This window comes from Apus apus, chromosome 9, assembly GCF_020740795.1.
Source record: "Apus apus isolate bApuApu2 chromosome 9, bApuApu2.pri.cur, whole genome shotgun sequence".
Taxonomy (NCBI): domain Eukaryota; kingdom Metazoa; phylum Chordata; class Aves; order Apodiformes; family Apodidae; genus Apus; species Apus apus.
Window position 1 is genome coordinate 4,227,193 of NC_067290.1, and position 22,943 is coordinate 4,250,135.

Below are 22,943 nucleotides of genomic sequence, written 5' to 3' on the forward strand. Positions count from 1 at the left end.
TGCTAGGCAGTGTGATTTGATCATCTATCAGGCATGTTTTGCTCTCTTATTTAGCTCAGTCAGCTTTACTGCATCTCAATTGTATTTTGGCAATTAATTCCATTCTTTTTTTTTAACTTGTTATTATTTTAAACGGATGTTTGTGCATGGCTTTATTCACTGATTGTAGCAAATGGCATTGGACATGTATGGGTACTGATAATAATTGTAGGTGCTCAGGTATGAATGTTTTATGTCTCCCAGTAAGCAGAGGATATTAATGTTTCTGCACGTGCTGTTTTGTTTTTAAACAATTTGAAAATACAGGAGGAGGAGTTTTCAATTATGAGCTCTTGCACAGGTGATGGTGACCTGGCACAGCTTGTGTGACATGGGCAGAAGGACAGGGTGGATTTTTCCAGAGGAGCTGCTGGCCTTGGTAGAAAGTCTCAGGGCTCTGCTCATGCAGAGTGAAGTACTGGTGTCATGAGGGTGGCTGGTTTTGAGACAGGCCATTGCAAAACTCAAGCAGCCTCTATCCCCCCTGCTCCCCCTCTCCCCCTCCAAACTGGAGCTGTGAGGAGCCTCAGATCCCATCTATCTGCCTTGTTTTGGATTTCAGTGAAGTGGTGGTGCACCTAATTCACGCTCTTCTGTGGTTTGTTGGGGTGGTTCTTCAGATTTTTAAGACCTTTAGACCCCAGTCTTACCTTTTTAATCTCTGAAATTCTACAGGGTGGCTATATCAGAGAGGAGTCTCTCTGTCAGGTGAGGCTGTTGCCCCTTGGCTCGAGGCGATGTGCTAATTTTCAGACAGGGAGGATTATCCCAAAGGTGATGCAATGTCTGTACAGTGCTGGTGCTGTCTTCAGTTTGTCTTGTCCTGTGAATCTAGACTTGCAACAGAAACGCCTCGAAGATGAACGTTTTCATATTCTGAACACTGCTCAGGTGAGCATGAAGTTAATCCACTTGGTTGAATCTGGAACGGCTGAGGCAGATTTATGCATTTTGGGGACTTGGCAGGGTAGTAAAACCAAAACTAACCCCCAAGAGAAAGACCTATGGTGTAGTTGTTTAGAGGCACGCAAGCTTGGCCTTAATAAAGTCATGAATGCAGCAGTGTTAAGGGGAAAAAGTGTCTTTTATCTTGTAATTGTTGTGTTTGCAATTACCCCTGGAGTGCAGGAGAGCCAAGTCAAACCTGAGACATTTGCTGCACTTTCCCAATGGGTGCAGGATGCCCCTGAGCCACATGTGCCTTGATGCAGCTATTTTTCCTTTTCCATTAAAACTAAATTAAAAAGGAATTATGTTGATAAGCCATGCAAATTCTTTCTTTCTGTGTTTGCAGGCAACTTGTGTTTATCTCCCTGAAATACAGAGTTTCTGTCAGTATAACTCGACTGTCATGTTTGTATTAATTAAAAATCAGCACCTCCCTTAGATTTTCCCTAGGAAGGAAGAAAACCCACGGATGAGCACTGTTCATCTGACACTTTCTCTTTTTCCTCACCTCCCCCTGGCATATACGCACATTTTTCTTCTAGACGCTGAATTCACTGCCCATCAGAATGCAGATGAGTTAAGTGAGAGAAAAAGCAGGTTCCCACTCCCTGCACCTCCATGCTGGCATGGGAACGTGCTGCAGGTGGTGAAAGAATCTGCTAAAGAGCTTTAAAACCAGTGCTGGAGCCTTGCACACCCTTCCAAGCAGGTGACATTTAAAAACTTTCAAAATGATGGAAAGGGAAGCTGGAGGAAAAGGTTGAGTATTTGAACACTGCAAGTGTGTGGAGTCTGCAAAAGGTTGATGTCTGTTGTCTTCATGCTACTTGGAGATACAAGAAGATCTGAATGGGATATAATTCACTAGGATGATGCAGCGTGTTAAGCGTATGAGCAAGAGAAAGCTCCAAGTCCTTTCTCTTTAAATGGCAGCTAGAACACATTAATATTCATTTTGTTCTGTGCCATCATCTCATGTTTCAACCATCCAGATGATAATTAAGACAATAGAAGATAAAATTTTGTACTGTATGAAATTGCATTCAAGCCTTAACAAATAAGAGATTATTCTGTCCAGTAAACAAAACATAATCATCCTGGCACCCTTACGAAGGAGAGCCTAAAATAGAAACTCTACTCTTTATAGGTCATGGAAAATGTCATCAAGTCTTTCATTATCTGTACTGTTTAGATGAAAAAAAAAAACCCACCTGATTAATTTAAAAGAACCTTAGCTTATTTGCTAACAAGGTTATTTTCTCATTGATTGCTAGGAAGTCTAGTTCCTTTGGAAGGGGTTGCAAGTTATGAGTAAATGAACAGTCAGCCTGTGTAGAAGCATCTGCCATTTATTTGCTGGCAGTGCAGGCCTGTGTGTCCATGCTGTTTATACAGCAACTGTACATGCTGTTTATATAGCAACTTTGGACCTTGTTTGAATGAAACTTCGGGGTCTGGGGAGAGGTTGAAGGGCAGCAACAGGGGAGCATCCTATCACAGGCTGGTTTCCTAAGCTTCTTTTAGAACCTTAACTGTCAAACAGGCTCTGTCTTAAAGGAAAGACCAAAACAAAAGAAATGGAAAATTAGATGAATGAATTCATATTTAGGCATATAACTTAAAAAATCCCAGGGTAGAAGTGTACAAAACCACAACACATCAAGGATTTGGTTTACTAGGTTTAGCAGGCCAGCCTGGCTGGACTTGCTCAGAAGCAGAGTTCATTTCTAGGAAACTGAGGGCCTCACCACAGGGCTTGTTAGCAGGGAACTGGGACTGGCACAAAGCTGGAGACAATAGTGCAGCTCCTGTCTGGAGGAGACTTGGGGTTTTGAGTTCCCTTTGTGAACTGTTCATCTGTGGGTCTTGGATGCCTGTTGTGCGTGATGCTGAAAACTGATTTTATTAAAAAACCCTGCCTTCCAAAGTTCCTCCTTTGTTCATCTACTCTGATTCAGACTCTGAAAGTGGGACTGTGTTCAAGTAGGAACAGTGCGTTATTCTGGATTGCTTCTTTTGATGAATAGCTATTTCTTTTGCATGCTGTTTGTCTGACACCTTCTCCTGCCAGGCTGGGAGGTCTTGACCCAAAGTCCTTTAAAGTTAGCACAAAAAATCCCAGTAGCTTAATGAGTGGAGGCAGAGCTTTCCAAAAGCCCAGAGTAGCATAGGAGCAGAAACCACACTCACATTCATTCAGCAGAAATACCAGGGCCAGCAATGAGCTTCTTTGCATCTCTTTGTAGATCATTTTAGATGTTTTTTTCCCCTCCAGTAGTAGATAGAGTACAAGGGGATCCAGTGCACCTGTGTTGCTTAAGAAATCTTCCAGCTTTGCAGGACTTTTTGAGCTTTGACTGCGCACTCCCAAAAGCAAGAGAAGCATAAAATGAATTTGAGGCTAAGCTGATTAGACCTTTCCATTTCAGAATCAGTGTGAGAGACCTCCATCCAAATGCATTTGATTAAGTGGGACTGCAAAATGTTTGTTAGCAAACCAACTGAGAAAGTACAAGGAGAGCTCTTCAAAATAACAAGAAGTTAAGGAGGAAGGATTAGTATTTAGACACTTAATGCTGATTTTTATTGCTTTCTATTGCATCTCTTGTTGTTTTCAGCTGGGTCATCAGAACGCTTATCAAAATAATTTAAAAAGAAAGTGGTGGTTGGATTTAATGGCGATGACAGTGAAGCTGATGCTTAAGCATGCAGATTTCCTGGCAGAATTACAAATTGGTTAGAACCATGTGAGTCTGGGGAGCTGACACTTAGTGGGCAAAAAAAGATGGTAAAGCATGGTCAGGCCTACTTGCATCCTGCAAAACGGGAACGATCCTATGAGGCCAAAGCCAGCAGCAAAGCCTGATTAAACATTTCTTCTCTCCTTTTCCTGTTAATCTTTCACAAAAGCCGTTCATTGTGGATATATGAGAAAGCCACCAAGACTGCTGCTGGAAACAGTAACGTAATGGGAATGAAACCAGTGTTTCTTTCCACTTTGTGTTCTGGGAAACTTGTTTTGACCACTTCTGGTTTTCTATTTTCCTGGTAATTGTTTTTAGAGGGAGATGCCTGCAGCTAAGTGGAGATGCTCACGGAACGAAGGCCTCACTTGGGCCTAACTGAGCAGCCAAAACCCCCCTGTGTTTCCTTTTCTACCAAACGAGAATCTGTTAAACTTCATTCTGGACGTGCCATTTTTTGGTGTGTTTTCAGAACTGAACTGGTGCTTTGATTCCCTTTTTTGTTTGCAGCGTGAAGATCTAACCTGGGTATTGGGAGGCTTTCACAAGCCACCACTTGGGGAGTAGCACTGGGAGTTTTCATTGCTGCAGTCTGTGTTTTCTAAGGATTGTAAAGAGGAGACAGATACGAGGTGTGTGAGCAGAAGGGCTTGACTGGACTAGGCCTATGACTGGACCTGTGAACCAGTGACCAGGATCAGGACAGCCTGGCAAGCCAGGGTGTGATCTGAAAAGGTGCCATCAGATCTATGTCTGATATCTGCAGAAATGTCACGTTCCTGCAGAATGTCTTCATTTTGACAAAAGCCATTTTGTAATCAAAAGCATTCCATGGAAAACGTCTGACCTGCCAGACACTTGAGTCAGATTTTCCTCTCTTTTTTCCAATATTCTGTTTTTCACCAAAAGAGACCAAATCCTTTTGATTCTGTTGCAGAACTGCTCTGTTTTACATCTAAAGGAGCCATTTGTATGCTGTTTCTTTGTAATTAAAACTCTTATCCTCAAAAATGTGTTTTCCATTACAAATTCCTACCCTGTGCTAATAAATTAAATCTTGTGGCTATTGTCTCTGGAAATACATATTTTGCTATATGCCACATGTAAACATTTATTTCCTGTTTGAGAAAATGTGTTTTTTCACCATCTGTAATATTCATATTTGTTTCTTGGGGGGAAAAGTTAAGGGTGACAGAAACACGATACAGACACTTCTAAACACATTACAAAAGCAACATTTTGGGACCAAATTAAAAAAAAAAAAAAAGTTTGCTGCAGAACCTAGTAAGCTTTTTTATGTACTTTTTTTTTTTTTATTGCCAAACTTGCTTTATATGAGGTATTACATTTATATTGGAGACCAAAGCTATTCAAGTTCATTAGGTTTTTGGTTTCGAATGTGAGTTTTTCGATATTTTAGCTCCTACCATTGACCAGCCTAGAAATGTGATGGTTGCAGAAAAGAAGGGTTGTTCTACATGGAAGAGAGTCCTGAGAATCAGAGCACTTCTGCTTTGCATGTTTTTATGTGGAATAGCTGACAACAATGTTGCCCTCATTCACTTTACTTCAGCTGACAATTTTTCCACCAATAAGATATGGCAGTACTCGATTAAAAGTCATAACCACCTGGCCTGCCATAGTTCTTGCTTGCTCCAGCCAACTAATTTATTCTGTCAGTGCTTTAAAATCTTATTTTAGAATTTTATGTCCCTTTCCTCCACAAAAAGGAGGCCCACAATGCTGTGTATTGAATTGCTTTTCCAACAGAATCAGTGTGTTAACCTTTTTCTTTTACCACAGGTTTTCTGAACTTGTGTAGGTTCTTGGTCAATGGAGCAAATGAAAAGATTTAGCTCATTGTATCATTTTGCTCTGAACTCTTTTCAATTGCTGTTGAATCTCCCAGTCTCCCAGGTCCTTTACCTGCCTTTTCAGCACTGTCTTTCTAAATTAAGTTTCCAAGTAATAGCTCAGGACATGATAGAACTAATTTGAATCAATTCAAATCCAATGAATCAATCTTGAACATATTTCTTTAAGAAAAACACTGGCTCTTAATGTAGTATTTTCCAGGGATGAGGAATATTCACCAACCATGAGAAGACTGTTCCAATGATAGACTAAAAATAAACCAAAAGTCTTTACAGTTATAATTACCCAGAGCTAGTCCAGTTTCTTAGATCTTATTTTCCCTTTGTCTAAAATATGAAAAAAACAAAAACCCAACAGTCACTTTCCCAATAAGCCAGATTGGTTTTTAACCAGTGTGACCTTCTTACTCAATTTTTATGGCTTCTTGCTCCTCTTGTAAAGTGTGCTTCAACAGCTCCCAACTGTTATTTAAACAGAAAAATGTGTATGGTTTTCCCCCCCCCAACAGATTTTGCTCATAATTATTTTCAGCTTTGAGAGCCTGACTTTCTAAATAACAAAGTGTTGTTGCCTGTGTGCTTCCTCTGTGTATGTTAGTGTGTGTCCTTCCGTGTTATTGGTTCGGTGTCTTCTTCTATTGGTCCAAAAATCTGTAATTATCTTTAAAAAAAAGGTAGGTCCATCTCAGGCTAAGCTTAGTTGTGTGCTCTTTGTAAACAATATAGGTATGCAGTTGGAACAGGATCTTCACTTGCTACTGTGAGACCAGAGCAAGTCTTGTTTCTGGTTTTATTTCTTGGCAGATCTCGTTTCTGGGAAATTGTTAGAGCAGGTTGGAAAATTAACTTGTAGCCCTCTGTGTAAATGAGTATATTGGAGAGAGAAAACAAAACAAAATTGTTTTCTTTGGTGAGACACTGATGGAGCTGTGTGCATCACCCAGCTGTGCCAGAGAATGGGCTGTCAGTCAGCATGGGCTTTGAACTGAGTTTCCAGTGGACACATCATGATTGTTAGCTGGTTTCTTCCAAGAAGGCCAAGATTTTCTGTCTGACAGAGATTCTGGTGAGGAAAAAGATAATTGAAAAAGCATCAACATTATAGTGTTCTGACAATGTCTGCATTTAGTGTGTGTTTATGGCCTGACCATCACAGGTTCTTAGTGTTGGATTTTATGTATGCAGTACCTCTGGAAATCAGGCTGTTAATATTGACATATGCCTGGGAGGCAGTGAGGGCAGAGCAAAAAACCTATAAAGCTGTGATTAGTATTCAGAGGTGACCTGGCTGTGGAATGGGAGTTTGTCCCTCCAGCAGTCAAAGAAAGAATGACTTAGCTCTACTGCTGAAGGAGTCTGAGGTCATGTTTAAAAAGACCCACCAAAACCCACTACTTGTGCTTAAATAAAATGAGGAGAGCAGGCAACCCCCCCCCCCCCCCACCCCGAAGGATATGAATAGCTACTCAAAATTGCTCAATACAGGCACGTTTTTCTGGAAGAATCAAATGCTGTATTTAGGGAATTGGTTTCAGATTTTGCAAATATTTTCCTAGTGCCATTCTAGAAGATGGGTTTGTTGGCATGTTGTTATGGGGCTTGTTCTGCTAAAGCATTGTAATGCCGTCTGTTTCTCAAGCTGATTTGGCTTTTACAGCTCAAATATTATATCCTACTTTTAGAACATATGGTTAGTCCTTTCAGGAGATGTAGAGATATGCATCTAATTTCCAGAAACGAGTTGTTGCCTTTGAATGAAAGACTGCAAATGCTTTTCATCTTGATTTTTCTGGCTCTTACTATTCTCTGGAGACTTTCCTCTTCACCTCATGCCCTGCTTCTGCTGCCTCCCATAAGCCCTCCCTGCAGAAAAGGAAAGACTTGCTGGCAGCTGAAGTCTGAGCAAAGGAAAAGAAACAATGCTCCCTTATCCAGGTTGCTTCATGCAACACAGTTTTACAGAGTAGGTGTCAGTGACAAATGCTGTTTTGTGGCTCCCTTGCAGCCTGGGCTTTCCTGATGAACTACTGCCAGAAGACCTGGGTTGCTCACGTAGGCCGGGCTGTGTTCATTGATGGAAAGGCTTAGTGGAGACAGGGCGTGAGCCACTCAGCCTGAATCTTTCAGAGCTGCTCGTGGAAGGAGGCTGCATCCCATGCCTCCCTCTTACAATGATTTCATTCTGCATTCACTTTGGATGTGTAAGGGTTTTTTTCTTTTCTTTCTTACTGCTTTTTAAGAAAAGCCTACGTGGCAACATCAACGATTCTTGCTGGCAAGGGCTGCTTCATGCTCCTCGTTGCTCTTCCTTGCTGGAACACACAGTGCAAAAAGCCCCAGCACAGCAGTGTCTTGTTGTGCAAGACAAAATACCTCCCTTGGAGAAATGTCTCTGATTCCCTAAGTTCACCTGTGGGTCTGGCTTTCTGTAAAGTTTAGCAGAGCTGAGTCTTTGCTCTAGACACTTGGCTTAAGGTCACTGCCAAGAGGAGACATTTATGGACATGACTTGGATGTTACAACTTGATTGCCAGCTGGGTGACTTAAGCCTCTAGTTCAACACTGATCTGGCCACAGAACTGTCTGAAGTATTTAGCTTGATGCTAATCCAGATTTTATTGAAAACAAGTCAGGAGGATGTTGTGTTCTTTTGTTCTTTGCACGCTTACCTGCCCAAGCTTTCCTGTGAAAACCCTAAAGCAAGTGTGTCTGTTAACCAGTATAATGGTTTATCTTGGACGTTTTTTGTTTTAGTAGGAAAAATTTCTGCATTTGTGATCCCAGCAGGTCCCTTCTCTCATCTTGGCTCACCTTGCAGTCTGCTGTCATTCTCAGAGCCCACCTGAGAGTCTGGGCTCCCTCCTTGTCTTACGTTTGTGGATTCTTCAGAGTGAAAAAGGAAAACAAAAAGCTGAGGCAAGAGCTTGCAGCATTTCTTGAAAATTGTAGGAGGGAAGAAGACTCCTGTGAGTCAATAGCAGAATAGAAGTGGTTCATCTCCAGCTTTTATTTAGTTGGGTTCATGATTTACTGTGCTGTAGGCAAGCTCTGCATCTGCCAGCACCCATATGGATGCAGTAAAGCCTTGGTTTTGAAGCTCTGTGCCTGACCAGTTCAAATGGATTCAGAAGTATCTATGGCCAACAACTGTTAATAATGCCAACCTTTCTTTTTCCTCTTCTATTGATCATGTGTTCCTGTTGTTTGAGCTGCATGCTTTCAGTTACCTCTATATTTGCCTCATGTGTTAGATTTTCCTTCCTTCTAGACTTTGTAGGGCAGGAATGGTTGCCACTTTTTCTGGAGAAACGTCATCTTTTATTCAGTGTCATGGTGCTATAGGCTCTATAAGGAAACAAAAGATATCAAATGCTTTAGGATGAGAGGAGCAGAAAATGTCTTGATATTCTTCCTCTTGCTTTTACTTTAGCTAGGACCTCTCTGCATGGAAACCTGCTGCAGCCTGCAGCAAAGCTGAGCCAAAGATCAACAGAATCAGGTTTTTCCTTCACCTGGACACAGCTTTAGCAACCCCCAGCAGTTTGTGTCAGCCACCAACACCATGGACAGCTTGACCTGTTGAGTGTTTTAATATTGTAGTGGCTTCAGGGTGTATTTTCCAGCAATGGGGCTGTGGGACTCTTTATTTTCTCCATTTTTTCTTCTTTTTTTGGGAGTGTTGTCACTGTTAGCTGGCTATATAGGGCACTGTGCTGTCAATCATGATAGTAGTTGATAGCATTCCTGCAGGCACCATCCATGATGGACTGTGTTCCCCTTCCTGGGATGCTGTTGTGGTTGTGTTGCCTCCTTCTCCCTCAGGTCAGGGTTATCCTGGGCTGCAGGGATGACAGAGGGTGAAGGAAGATTTCTTCTCCAGTAGCTTCAAGAAATTCAAGGCTGAAACTTGAGGGCAGCAGAAGCTTGAAAAGGCCAAGGGGGAAGAAAAGCTGGTCTTTCTGCTGCGTTTGCTGGCGTTGCTGATCTGAATTCAGCTAGGGGCAACAGAAGTGTGTTTGTCACGAGCATTCAGAATGTTCAGACTTGGTTTATGAATTATAATATTTTGGCTGTTCAACCTCCAAGCTTGAGCTATGTGGGTTGTGGTTTTTTTTTTTGTGGGCACTTCTCGGCTGAAAGACTATTTGTTTAAATTTAGACTAGGAATATGAATCACTATTAATGCACAGAAAATAAGGTGCAGCACCCTGCAAATGCAGTGGATGAGGTTAGGTGCTCGTGGAATAGCTTCACTGGGGATTTATGATCTGTTAAGTACATTTCTGTAGTAGCAAATGCTGAATTACCACTTCAGTGCTGGTTCATCCACCCATGCAGATTGAGAGCAATACCAAAAGGTACTGTGCCAAGAAAGCTCTTGCCTGCTCCTCATTCTGAACATGACCTGAAAGTTTTGAGGGAATATGTCTCCTTCAGATCCACAACTTACACCTAGAATAATATTTTAAGAAATTCTGTTAGTAATAAAGTAACAAGTGTTATTCTCCAGACAGGAATTACTAGCTGCATTGAAGGGCTCTCTGCTGATTCAGCAGCTGGGCTGCTGCTGAAGCCTTAATCATGCTCCATCAAAGCTGGGTTTTATTGCTGTGAAGGTAGTTCATCCTGTAACTTTGTGCAGCTCTTTATAGCATAACTCTCCAGCTTATCATAATTTCCTTCCACTGGGAAGGTTTTGCGATGGATGTGGCTTTGTTGTTCTGAGAGGATTTGAAAGCATAAAGATTGGAAAGTATTTTATGTTTTAGCTCAGGAAGGTAGGTGACTGATGGGCAGTCATTTGGCTTTGGTTGTGGTATGGATTTGTTAGAATAATGGAAACATCGAGGCTCTGATCTGAGCAGTTCATCTAGCTGGAGTCTGGGTATAGCATCAAAGGAATGTAGTGATTGGGACTGAATGTAGCATTTCCAACAAATAGCCAGTTTGTACCCTCAGACCAGTAGTTTTTGTCCACAGACTCCCCAGGCTGGCATAGAAGCAATTGTTGATACTGACAGACAAGGCTATTGAAGCATTTATGAGGAGCATCCGAGCATCTGGACTGTGTGGGACTGGTTTATACGCAGCAATAAAAATTCATTGGTGTGGTTTTTTGTTTGGTTTTAATACAGGAGAAAAAAAAAAAAAAAGAGAAAGATGAAAACACAATTGGAATCAAATCAGGTGTCTGCTGAGCCATGCTAATTGTTAAGCTGAACTCCCATGGCAGTGTTTAAATATCTTTTTAGTACACTGAGCCATAAAATGTTTTTAAGTTTACTTGTGTTAGGAAAACATAGTAGCAGTTAATTTACCAATATGTTGTAGGTGCCTTCATTTCATGAGTGGCTGGAAGACAGAACATGCTTAGATATTAGTGAATTTAAGAAGCCACATGAATACTTAAGGCTTTTAAACTGGAGATTTTTGCTTTGTGGTCATATTTGAACTGCAGTTAACCGTGATGAATGTTTTGTGTCTTACTCTATATCCTTGGGTCTTTGACCTTAGAGGAGACATGAAATAACAAGTGTAGGTACTGGACTTTATTTACTTATTTACTTAGTAGTTAAAACAAGAAAGCAAACAAAACCATGATGTATTTCACTTCTCTCCAGAACCCCCTTGACAAATGGCTGTTGGAACCGTGTTAAACTGTGACCTTAAAGCCACAGGCGTAATGAAACTGTTATCTGGCAGATGTGACAGACTCATCTTACATAAATCACTCTCTTTTGTCACTGCTGGCATATGGCCAATGAATCTTCTAATTATTGAATGGCTTTTATAGCCCCATTATTTATAATCACTTTTGGGCAGCAGCTGGAAGTCAAGGATGGGAGAGAATGAAACGATATAGCACAAACTATTATCATTTGTGTAACTGCTGGGATTAGGAATATTTGATGATGTGGTTACCAAGTCTGTCTTGTTAAATGATGAAAATCCACTCAGCCTTCGTTTTGTCTTCTAAGATGCTGCAGCTGCCTACTGGACCTTGCCATGCAAATCATTATATTAATTGATCCAGAAATAGAATAGGAATCCTCCAGACATTAATAAAATGGATATGGATATCTGGGCTGTCTTTATGCAAGGACTTGAGGAAGATCCATTGCAAAGATTAATAAGACATGGTGGTGATGTCCTGGCACTCCTGTTGTGCCAAGTGCTGTATGGAAAAGCTTTAAGAAGTGGTTTCTACTTCCCAAGAGCCCTGTCTATATCCCTCTGTGGGAAACTGTTCTTTTCTTCCCTTCTTATCAATTCCAATATCCTCAAGACCTAAATTTTTGGTTTGGAACCTGTTATTGATTGGTATTGACTCTTTTTAATGAGAATTTAAAAACAGATTTAGAAGTTGTCGTTAGTTACTTTATTAATACTTTAACATAACTTAAACAAAACTAGGTGGTTGTTTTGGGTTTTGTTTGGTTTGTTGTTTGTTTTTTTTTGTTTTTTTTTTTTTTCATCTAAGGGAGATGGTAGATTTATAACCAGCTTAAGTTTATACACTTGAAGGAGAGTTTTGGCATTAATTATAGATGAGCTTGTGTTGAGTCCTGTCTGCTGGGTAGAGCAGCAGCCTGGGAGAAAGCAGCACGACTAACATCACCCAGCCTTTAAGGCTAATCAACTGAGATTGCAAGTTCACCCACTTCTTCAGAAAATGCAGGTTCTCTGCTCGTGCCTTTAAACGAGTCACATTTTTTGGTTTTGCTTGGTTTGGGTTTTGCTGTTATTGTTGTTTTTTCCCCTTTGTCTGCAGTTCTGTGCTTTGTAGCACAGAAATAAACCCCTGCCAGTCACGATGATAATGTTTGTTAAATACCTTCAGATAGAGATCTTCAGATGAGAGACAGTATGTTATAATCAGGGGTTTATGCTGCAAATCCAACATGTGCAATCTTCATGTCCTTAAAAAATGGAATCCTTCCCTCTTGATGTAGACATCAGGGCAGCGAAAGAGAGTCTTAATCCAGATGACTCTATTGCACTTTTATCCCTTTAGAGGCCTTTAACCTTTCATTGCTTCGTGGCCCTGTTGTTTTGAAGTGGTCTTTGTCTGTCCACAGAGAATCCCTCTGCTAGAGACGCCTTTAAGCAGAGATCCTGACAAGAGAAGGGGGATTCTGCTGCAGCTCAGGAGTGGAAAATGGATTTTTCCAGTTCAGATGCTGTCAGTCACTGTGAATGTATCAATTGGTAGCCTCCCCAGAGAAGAGTAAAGCAAAAATATGTATTAGTGTAAACCTGCTTATAGGAGTGTAATATAGGTCAGAGACCACTGTGTCCTGGGCCTGACCCTGACCCATCTGCACAAGCATCTATAGGCTCTGTCAGAGTATAGCTATTTATCAGGATTATCTATGACCGTCTCGAAGCATAAATGGGATAAAGCAGCTGCAGTAATTAATATAACCATAAACTGCAAAATTATAGTTTCCAAATGCATAAAACATGAACTCAAAATGTATCTTCAAAATACACACATTGCACCGTGCTGGCAGACTCTCTACCAGCTGGCAGGAAGGTGCTGTCAGCACAGTCATGTTCACACTTGGCTTTCTCTTGAAAAAACTCAGCTTTTGCTTGGTCATTTTTGCAGTCTGCTCTCCTTTCTGGAAGCTCGTGTGTCAATAAGGCAAGAAGGGTGCAGCACCCAAAATGTGTGCTGCTGCTTGCTGGTGGGAGTGCTCTGGAAGAGATGGATGTTTTTATGCAGCAAAGGCAGTGTTAGATGATCTGGTGTGCAGCTTTCTTCCCTCCAGAAGCTGGAAATGGTTGCAATAAGCATCAGAGCATAGTTCAAAGCATAGTTTGACTAGTGACTTCAGTAGCAGGTAACTGTTGGAGGACAAATATGTGACAAGGGACTGAGGGTTTGAAAGAAGTTATTTAGAAGCAGTCAGTATTTTTCATTAAACACAAAAAATCTAGTTTACATATTTACCCCCACAAAATTGACAAGCACAGTTTGTTTCTCAGAAAGCTGTCAGCAATATTATTTTTTAGGGGATTTGTTTTTGTTCCTAGAATGTTGTTGTCGTGTAATGGTTTGGGAGAACAATTGATGTGCTCTAAAATGGAACATAATAATAAAGAATAATTGAGAAAACTAGCCATTCAGCAAGGAGCCCTTTGTTTCATTCACAGATGAAGAATAAACCTCAGATAATAAGATGAAAACATGTCAGATTTGGAGTAGTACAATGGGGAGAGAAGCAGTGGAAAGCTGGTCCTCTGACTGTATCTTTGCATAAAGATAGTTATTAATTTCATTCAGTAGTGGGGGGGGCGAAAAGGAAGGGAACTGCTGCAACAGCAAAACCCAATAATTGAACATGTTTTAATTCTAAAACTTTAAGCCTTTTGGTGAGTTTTGTAGGGAAGAATCTCTTTTTCATATTTTTTTTTTAACGTCTGATTTTATAAAGCTAGATATATCAGTCTAATTTTGATTACAGAAATAACAAGGTGATTTTCCTGTGTGCAAATAAATGCATTTGCAATGTAGCCTGGCCATAAGGAAGGAAGAGCTGAGCACTGGCTTAGAAGACCTGTGTCCTCTGGTTTGGAAACTGCTGTTTCTGACCTGCCCGTTTTGTTCCTCTGCTGTTCTCACAGTAGGATTTCTTCAGGTGCTTTCAGTGGAGAAGAGAAGAAAGGACCTCAACAGAGCAAACCTAAGATCCAATCTTCTTGAGGACAGAGGGGTATTGTGCAGGGTGGTAGGGTGCTTCTAGTTAACACAGGTCATCTCTGAGGAACCTGGAGGCAGGCATTTTCTTGAGCACAGTTTATGCACGGAATCAGGCTCTACAAAGGGAGGACTTCTGCATAAAATTCAACCCAGGCTGGCCTGGTGGTGGGTTGGTGTGTGCACAGAAGCCAGCAGTGGGTGAGATTCATTTTCAGAGGGAGTGGGCAGGAGCCAGGACTGCCCCTGAGGGTCAGAATGGGTTTTACTGCTACAGTTTGCACACAGGAGGTTGCTGTCATGTCACTGGCACATCTTTCAGATTCTCAGGAGTTCTGGGTGTGTACATTTCGGACTCAGAAAGGTTTTAGCAGAAGTTGTAAACTTAAGTCTTGCACTAGAATTAGAGATCCTAATAGCAAGCACGTGCCCTCTCAAGCCTGAGGAAATTTTTTGAAAAGATAATCAGAGTGGACTGAAACATTTCAGCTGGTAAAGAATCCAACATGTTCCAGGGTGGATCCTTTTGGTGGTTTTCTACACGGTGTTACTTTCAGTCTTAGCTCATTTTCTTCTTCCATACTCTGGAATGAGTTGCATGGGGTTTGTCCACAGCTGTGGTCTCAGCACCTGCTGAGCCAAGGTCATTAGGGCTGCAAGAAGTCTTTATTGCTGTCAAGAATTTTCTGGAATTTAGCAGCAAAAATGTGGCTTAGCAAGCTTTTTTTCTTCTTCTTTCTCTTTGTTTCAACTTATTTAAAATAAATGGAATAGAGATGAGCATCACTGTGAGCTCCCTGAAGCAACAATCCTGTGAGTCTCAGAATTGCCAGAGCCCCTGTTTTTGCAAGTGCCATCTTGGCTGGAGCATCAGTGACTCAGCTGGGAAATCCCAGCTACTGCATAAAGCAAATAACCAAACTTTCCAGCGGGGGCTCTAATAGCCTGAGATGCTAGATGGGATGGGCACAGAGGGAAGCTAAAAGGAGATATCATCAGTAAATTGCAGATTTTCTGTGGTCAAACAAGCCCTGGCTCAGCAGAGCTTTTTCACCTCTAGACATGATTGTGACATAAATCATTGGATCATGAATCACATTTCAGGAGAGAGGCTTCGTTATATGATACGTGCAGCTCAGTGCATTAATTTCTTGACTGGAATAAGCCCCTGCATTATGTCCAGATTGTTTGTCATATTCTTTTTGTTATGAGAAACCACCATGTCTTACTATCTCTTGTGCAAAGAAAAATATGGGCTGTTTAGCTAAAAGATAAAGAAATGCCTTATTGTTTCAGCTGATGCTCTTTTTTTGTTTTGTTTTTGGTACTCCCTCTGGAGTAAAATGATGTGGTATGAAATAAAATATCTGGAGTCTGGAAAGTCAGCTCTGATATTCAGTATCTGTAGTCTACAGGTCTACCAAGCTCTCTAAGTGCCTCCTAGGTGGGGAACCCTTTTAATAGTGTAATAACTGGAGACCTTTTGTTAGCAAATGGGTTGATAATCTGCCCTTGGAGTGAGGGGTGTTGCTGGGGTAACTCAGGGAATTCTGATGAGCCAGTTTTATCTGCTTTAACTTCAGTTTTGTTGTTTGTGCCATTTGTGTAATGAGCATCTTGGTCTTTAAAAATGTTCCTTTTAATAGCTGGACTTGCTGGCTAAGCCTTCCTTTCTTCAATAAAAAAATTGATCTTTTTTTTTTTAAAAAAAAAAGAAAGGGCACAAGCTGTCTGGAGAACCTAAGTGAAAGTCATATTTATTTATTTTTTTGACTTAGCATTTCAGACTGGGTTTTTCTGGGTTTAGTTTTGTTTTTAAACTAACATATATGTTAAGATGTAGCAGGACTGCATCAGGCAGATAGGCTGTTCCTGTCCATGGGCATTTAATGGTCTTCTTCTCATTCATCTGCCTCCCAGACCCACTCTCCAGCTGCACTCTGTTGCACTATTACTGTTCTTGATTTGTTCTGCAGTGGTTCTGAGATGCTCCAGCCAGGAATCTGCAACTGTGATGCTATGTTTTGTGTCAACAGTATTGAGATGATCTCTGCATTACATAGTCACCATCCAAAAAATTATAATGCAAATTAGAAAAGACCATCAAAACAGCTGCAGCGGTTCAACCAAAGGTCCATGTAGCCCAGCATTCTGGCTCCAGCTGTGGCCCTAAATAAAAGCCTAGCAAAGGAAAGGAGCTGGATATTTGATATTCCCCCACGTCTTGCAGGTCTCCCAGCCACCAGCAATTCCTCTTCAGCTCAAGGGATTTCCTTCACCCTCTTTTGCAATCCTCAATGGGTCCATCTTCCAAGTGCTTTGCCAGTCTCCCCTCAGAGCTCCTCAGGAAGCTTCTTGCATGCACAGTGCTCTTCAACAAGGAGATCTGCCACAGACTGTGTGAACTACTGCCATTGTTACCTAGTTTTGAACCAATGGTTGGTGTGTTTTAGGGACAGGGAGCAGCCAGTCCCCACCTGCCCTCTGGGCTTAGTGGAGACTGATGTCTGCAACAGGCTGCAGCATCCCAGCCTGCTCTCTCTTGGTCCTTTTATGGCAACTGCTCCAGACTTTGATCACCCTCCTTGTGTCTCTCTGAAGCTTTTCCAGTGTTATTTTTTCTTTCTTTCTCTTTAGGACAGATGAATTTCTATACCTGTTCTCTGAATGTTCTTAAAGGGTTGTTCTTGCTCTTCAGTTACATTAATGTCAATGTTACTCCAGTGGGAAATATTTCATTTCTGGGAAAAGACTTCATTATGTTGCTTCACTTCATGTGTTCCAGAAAGGAATTGGTCTTCAGCAACTAGCAGTGTTCATTAACAGCTATATTTATTTGTCTTTCTTTTTTTGTGTGTTTTGTTTTCAACTCATTTATCTTTACTGGTGCACACTTTTGAAAGTGTTCAAAACTACATGGGGAAATAGGTTTAAGCGAAAAGGGTTGGATATTACTCTGTTGATTTTTAAGGACTTGAGATGCTCTTAGCTCCTTCAATCAGTTATTTTCTTAACTCCTGCTGCGTGCTGGGGTAGATACCAGTGCAAAGTATAGCACTTATTTTCTGCCACGTTCAGCTGTATTGGTACTTCCAATGGGAGCAACCTTTGCCTTCTGCCTGCCCGGCTCACCCTCCAGTGAGTTGCAAAAGCAAAACTCCACCTTGATTGTTTTTCTTCTTTTCAACATCATCCGTCTTTCTCCATTTGCTCAGACAAATAAGTGATAAAAGGGAATGATGATCTGTTTAACACCACAGGAAGAAAGATGCGTTATGAGACAAGAGAGACCTTTTGTTTACAGCGAGTTATTTTTGGTAATTAGCCATTTGCAGAGGAAGATGAGCCTCTGCTCGTAAAGCCAGCATGCCACAATTTAGGGCACTCCGAATGGAAGTCTAACATTTGCCTCAATTGGAAACGTTAGTTGTCTGCATTTGGAAATAAATAAATGGCTGGTTTTTGCCTTTGCAGGAAACAGACTGAACAAAGACCTGAGACATTATCTCAACCAGAGGTTTCAGAAAGGATCGCCGGATCACGATCTGCAGCAGACTATCAGAGAGAACCTCTATCGCCATGCTGTGCCTTGTAAGTAACAAAGCACTGACCTGCCAGGCTACAGGTAGTCAAATTTCCTAACTCTGCTCATTTTATTACCTCTGTGTACCTGTTAATGTTTTGATGCGTGTCTCGGATGCTTATTTTGGAGAAAAATCCTGAAAGAAACTATTTATTAGGCCAGTGGTTACCTTAGAAATAGTCTTCAGTAGTGTCTTTATGGTGAATGTATCTTTATTGGTTTGAAACCTATGAATTAAAAGCCTCCTTTTATTTTTATTTTACATAGCAGAATTTTATTTCTGATGCCTGTGTAAGTTATGAAATTGAACAGTGTTTTATGGCTGGGTGCCATTGTAGCAGGCAACTGCCACTGGTGGAAGGTCATCCTGGATTCAAGCAGGAGATGAGCAGCTAAAGCTGGTGAAGCTGAGAAAGAAATGCTCTTTTTCACTAAAAAAATACCCAGACAACCAAGAGGAAAATTGAGAAGTTTGGAGGGTGTTGATTTTTGGAAGTTCAGAATCTTGATTCGAAATGGGTCAGTTTGGGAAGAGTGGAGAACAGTCCTACTTGGTTGCACCTGCTTGGCATTCTCCAGCTGCCAGGAGAGCCTATTGTAAAGAAAGTGCTTTTCTGCTTAACTTGGAGCTGTGAGGATAATGGTGTGCCTTTCAGATCAGCCTTGGATAAGAACTAGTAAACATCTTAGTCATAGGATACTGAGATAAGCAGCAAAATATTTTGAAGTGTTTCATCTCAACATGAATCAGAGGTAGAAATACTGAATTACGACGTTGCCGTTCAAAAATGGGTGTTTGCCAACAAATGTCACATCATTGTGTGTAAAGTAATAGTCACTTTCAATCTAAGTGTTGCATGCAGGTGTACTGTGTAGGACCACAGTTAAATTTGTGTGGTAACACAGATGAACGTTGATCCTTCAAATGGCAGATGCTGTTTATCACCGTTGTGTTTATTCTTGTTTTGCCAGCAGGAAGCATGGGCTGAATTATGTTTCAAGTGCTGTGCATGGACAGAAAGAGCAAATATGGATGATTATTTTCTGTCAAACACTTTCACATTTTGTCAACGTGAAATATGATTAGTTTTCAATCATCATAACTTGCCAGGCTGCAGGGTTTTCAAGCATGCTGCAGAAAGAGCCTTCTAGGAGAGCAGATGCAGTGTCAGGCTCGGGAGATGCCGTGTCACGGTGCTGATGTCCTTGTGCCTGTGTGTCATATTCCAATTTCCAAAGCAGCAAATAAAGCAAATGAGCCTAAGTTCTGTAGAAGCATTTTTTTGTGTTACCAAGGTTACATATGAAAATGCTTTCCATTGATTCTTTTCCCTGACTTGTTGAACTTTTGATGGTGAGGTGAACTACTTGGACTCGCTAAAGGCTTGATTTAAAATGAAGAGCAGGGAAAGCTATTCCTGCCTTTTAGAAAGAGCTGGGGGTGATGTGGGTTGTTGATGTATTAATGAGAATATCAGTATTTATGTTCCATTTATGAAACAAACGGAAAATCTCTAAGAAGTGGAGTTAGTTATTGTGTGTCTCCATATCTGCTGAGTTGTAAAGCAGGTAGCTTTTAATTTTTTTGTCGTGTCCTCTGGCAGGGGGGTTGGACTCGGTGGTCTTTAGAGGTCCCTTCCAACCCCTAATAGTCTGTGATTCTGTGATGTGGGGATGGTATTAGCAGTAGCTTTTAAGAATGATGCTAATATTCATATGTGAATTTGAATGAGCCTGCTGCATGCGCTGTGTGTTGGGATGCTTTACAAGTCTGGAGATTAATCTATCTGTACACTCATATTTTTATTCCTTGGTACACGTGACCAGTAAATCCAGAGCCCAGGACCAATCTCTAGTGCTAATGGATTATCAAGTCTTGTATTTTGAAAATGGAATTCCCTGCTGATTATGTGGTAAACATGAACAGGAACACAAGGTCACTTGGACTGAGCATGCTTGGCCCAGCAGCTGCTTTTTTTTGTCACACTCATGTAAAGGCTAAGTGAAGTGAGAATTAGTAAAGGCAAAATGGAGATAAGGTGATGCTACCAGCACTTCCCAGAAAGTCTAGGAAGAATCCCATGAGGTTTGGCTCTGCCTAGTTTGGTGCAGGTGGTGAGAAAATCCAGAGGGCTCCTGTTTCCCACACAGCCATGTGCCAGTTGTGAGCTTGGCTGACTTGGGAACTGAGTGAAGGTACAGTCACAGCTTTTGTAGAAGCCAGAGGTCAAGCAGAGGGGAGGAAAGATGCAGAAAGTTTGACTTGACTTAGTTATTTCATATGACAATGACACGCTGCTTAAGCATTAATTAAATTTTTACTTTTAGGAGACCTGGTTAGGAATTTGCTTTATTTTGAGGTGAACAATCCAATGGTAAGAGAGTGGGATGATGCCAGCCCTCAAAGGGCAGGTGAGCATTGCTTAAATAGCTTACACAGGGGTGGTTTTCTGAGGCCAGAGGACTTCATCCAAAAGCTGTCTTAGAGAAATGACACCTTGAAATGGACCCAAAAGTGAAGTATTATTGAAATAACTAGATGAGCACGTGGTTATTTTGCAAGCTGAAATATTCCCCTGCTCCTCGATGCCTTCTGCCCTTCCAACTTGCCTCCTCTGAGTCTTCATACCATCAGCTCCCTGCTCCCCATTGAGCTCATTTTTTTCTGCAAAGGTCTATAGTAAACAACAGCTGTGACAAGCTTCCAGGTGGCCTCCAAGTTGGGTTGTCATACTGTTGTGAGTGCTCTGCCGTTACTATCACACCAAACGCAGGGGTTTATTTACAGAGCCAAAGCATTCTTCCTCTGGGATTTCCAACTGAGCCAGAGTAAAGAAGAGGCAGGGCAGTTTATTTATGTATTTGAATGGTGCATAAGTGCTTATGGAGCCACCCATTTACAGTGGACAGATCTTTGAAAGAGTTAGTGTCATTCAGCCACTGAACGAGCTTTTATTTCAGCTGAACCAACTGTGTGTTATTTCCTTCACTTTCTCCTTAGGCTCTTTTCACTGTTAACTTCACATGCTGGGTCAAGGACTCTTTTATTATTTTTTCTATTTTTTTGGTCTTCTGCTTAAGAAAAATCTGCACCTTAAACTTGAGCAAAGTTATTTTCCTTATGTGTTCAAATAAATGACTGTTTGCATTCCTAGGATTGACCGTCAAAACAAAAAAAACCAACCAGCAAACAACTCTCAAATACATCATCCAGATTAGCAAGATGTTGGTCCAGCCTCTAGCGATCCCCTTTGCCTCGTTTTGTTTTGAAGCACCACATTTTTCCTGTTTTCTGATGTGCCTAATGAAGATCACCAGAAATAATGCTCTGTTTGTGGGCTAGTTAATGGCTTCATTGAGCTCGCAGTAGCCTGTGGAGTGGCAACATTTTCATGATTACTGATGGGCCATGACTGCACCAGCAGTGCTTTGATTGATGCAGAGACTTTGCCCAAAGCTTATTTCTAGTGTGGGTTTCACTTATTCCAGCTCAGTTTTGCCAGCCTAAACGTTTCAGAGCAAAAGGACAGGTCTACCAAACATGTAAGGCATCTTGTCGAGGCACCTTGTGGTGTGTATGAGTCCACCTGTGGTAAAGAAGCTGATGTGACTTGCATTAATTACACCTGATTTTTGGGGAGGTTGAGGGTCGCTGATGTAGAGAGTGTGTTGACATGTTGGCATTTGATTCCACAGTGTTTCATAGAAGCAAAACTCCCCTAAACAGGATTGGTGTAATGTGAAGATCTACTTAATGGAAAATGTGATTATTTGGAAGTATGTGTAAGAATACATCCATTAAATTCCTGTTTCCAAGTAGCCTTTCCTTGGGATATCTGTGCAATTGAGAAGGATACGTGATAGCAACTTCTGGCCATTTGTCCTAGTTGCTTATTCCCAGCAACCTGACAGCAGTTTTCTTTACACAAGGTATCAAGAAGAATCAGAGAGACATTATTTCCATAAAAGCTTCTCTCAACATGTGTTGTTTGTTGGGTGTTGGTTTGTTTTCCTCTGAGGACATTTCCTTGATTCTCCCCTTGTTTGAGTCCTGTGTGATGTGCAGAGGCAGTTATGGTGGGTCTGGCACCTGCAACATTACCTGCCAAAATAGTGTACCAGGTGTGAGTGAAAAAACAGATCCGTGGTCCCCTCCTTCTGCTTGTATATTCTGTGGTTGTCCTGTTTCAGTGCTGTGCAGTTCCTTTCTGTGCCAGGCTACAGTTTTTTGAAGCAAAATTCTGGAAAGTGCAAGGTCTTTCTGGTGAAACAGGGCCAATGCAGTGGCCAGCCTTGAGCTCAGTCTAGGAGTCAGCCTAGATGCTTGGTGGCAATCTTTTTTTTAAGTTCCTCTTCTTGCCAAAATTGGCTTTTGAAGCCTCAGGAGGTGGTCATTTAACAGCTGATTCACTTTCCCCAAACAAGGCCGTGCCCTGGGATTAATTGGCTGGAGATTTGAACGTTGGAGATTTACCACTTTCATTTCTGCTGTCTGTTCTCTCTCCTTCCTGGAGTTTGATGTCTTCTTTGACTTCAAGTGCAGAACAGTAGCTCCAACTGTTGCGGGTAGCCTTATAGGGGGAGCATGGAGCAAACCAGAAAGAAATGGATAAAAATCAATAATGTAAGTGTTGGATGATTTGTAAGGAGGCTTAGAAAATGGCAGCAACACCCAGGCACCTGGCTGGCCTGAGCTCTCTCACATTTCAGTGGGAAATTTGAGAATAAGTATATATAAGAATATTCCAAGGGATCTGCTGGTGCAAAAGAAAAGTCTCCTTTGTAAGGAAAACCAGTGAGACTGAATAGGGAAACTTCACAGTATTTATAGGACAAACTTTAGTCAGTCGATGTAGAAGAGCAATTGAACCTTATTATCTGGATTAAATGTTTTAAGGGATAATTGAACTACTGAAGGGTAGTTGCTCCAGGAGCCAGATAAGCTGCTACACACGTACCCACCATCATCTGCAGCTCATGGAGGACCAGGGAGACTACATGGGCTGGGGTGTGATGGAGCTGCTGTCGCACATGCAGACTTAGGTGATTTC

At 41.4% G+C, this 22,943-nt stretch overlaps 1 protein-coding gene across 32 annotated transcripts in view; it reads left to right on the plus strand.

The window, feature by feature from the left end:
- The window catches only part of MAGI1 (membrane associated guanylate kinase, WW and PDZ domain containing 1), a 342,557-nt gene that overhangs the window by 152,052 nt on the left and 167,562 nt on the right, over positions 1-22,943 (plus strand). For all 32 annotated transcript variants that reach the window (XM_051627257.1, XM_051627258.1, XM_051627259.1 and 29 more), the window contains exon 2: positions 17,784-17,900. In XM_051627257.1, coding sequence (XP_051483217.1) covers positions 17,784-17,900 — 117 coding nt within the window. The remainder of the gene's footprint in view (positions 1-17,783; positions 17,901-22,943) is intronic.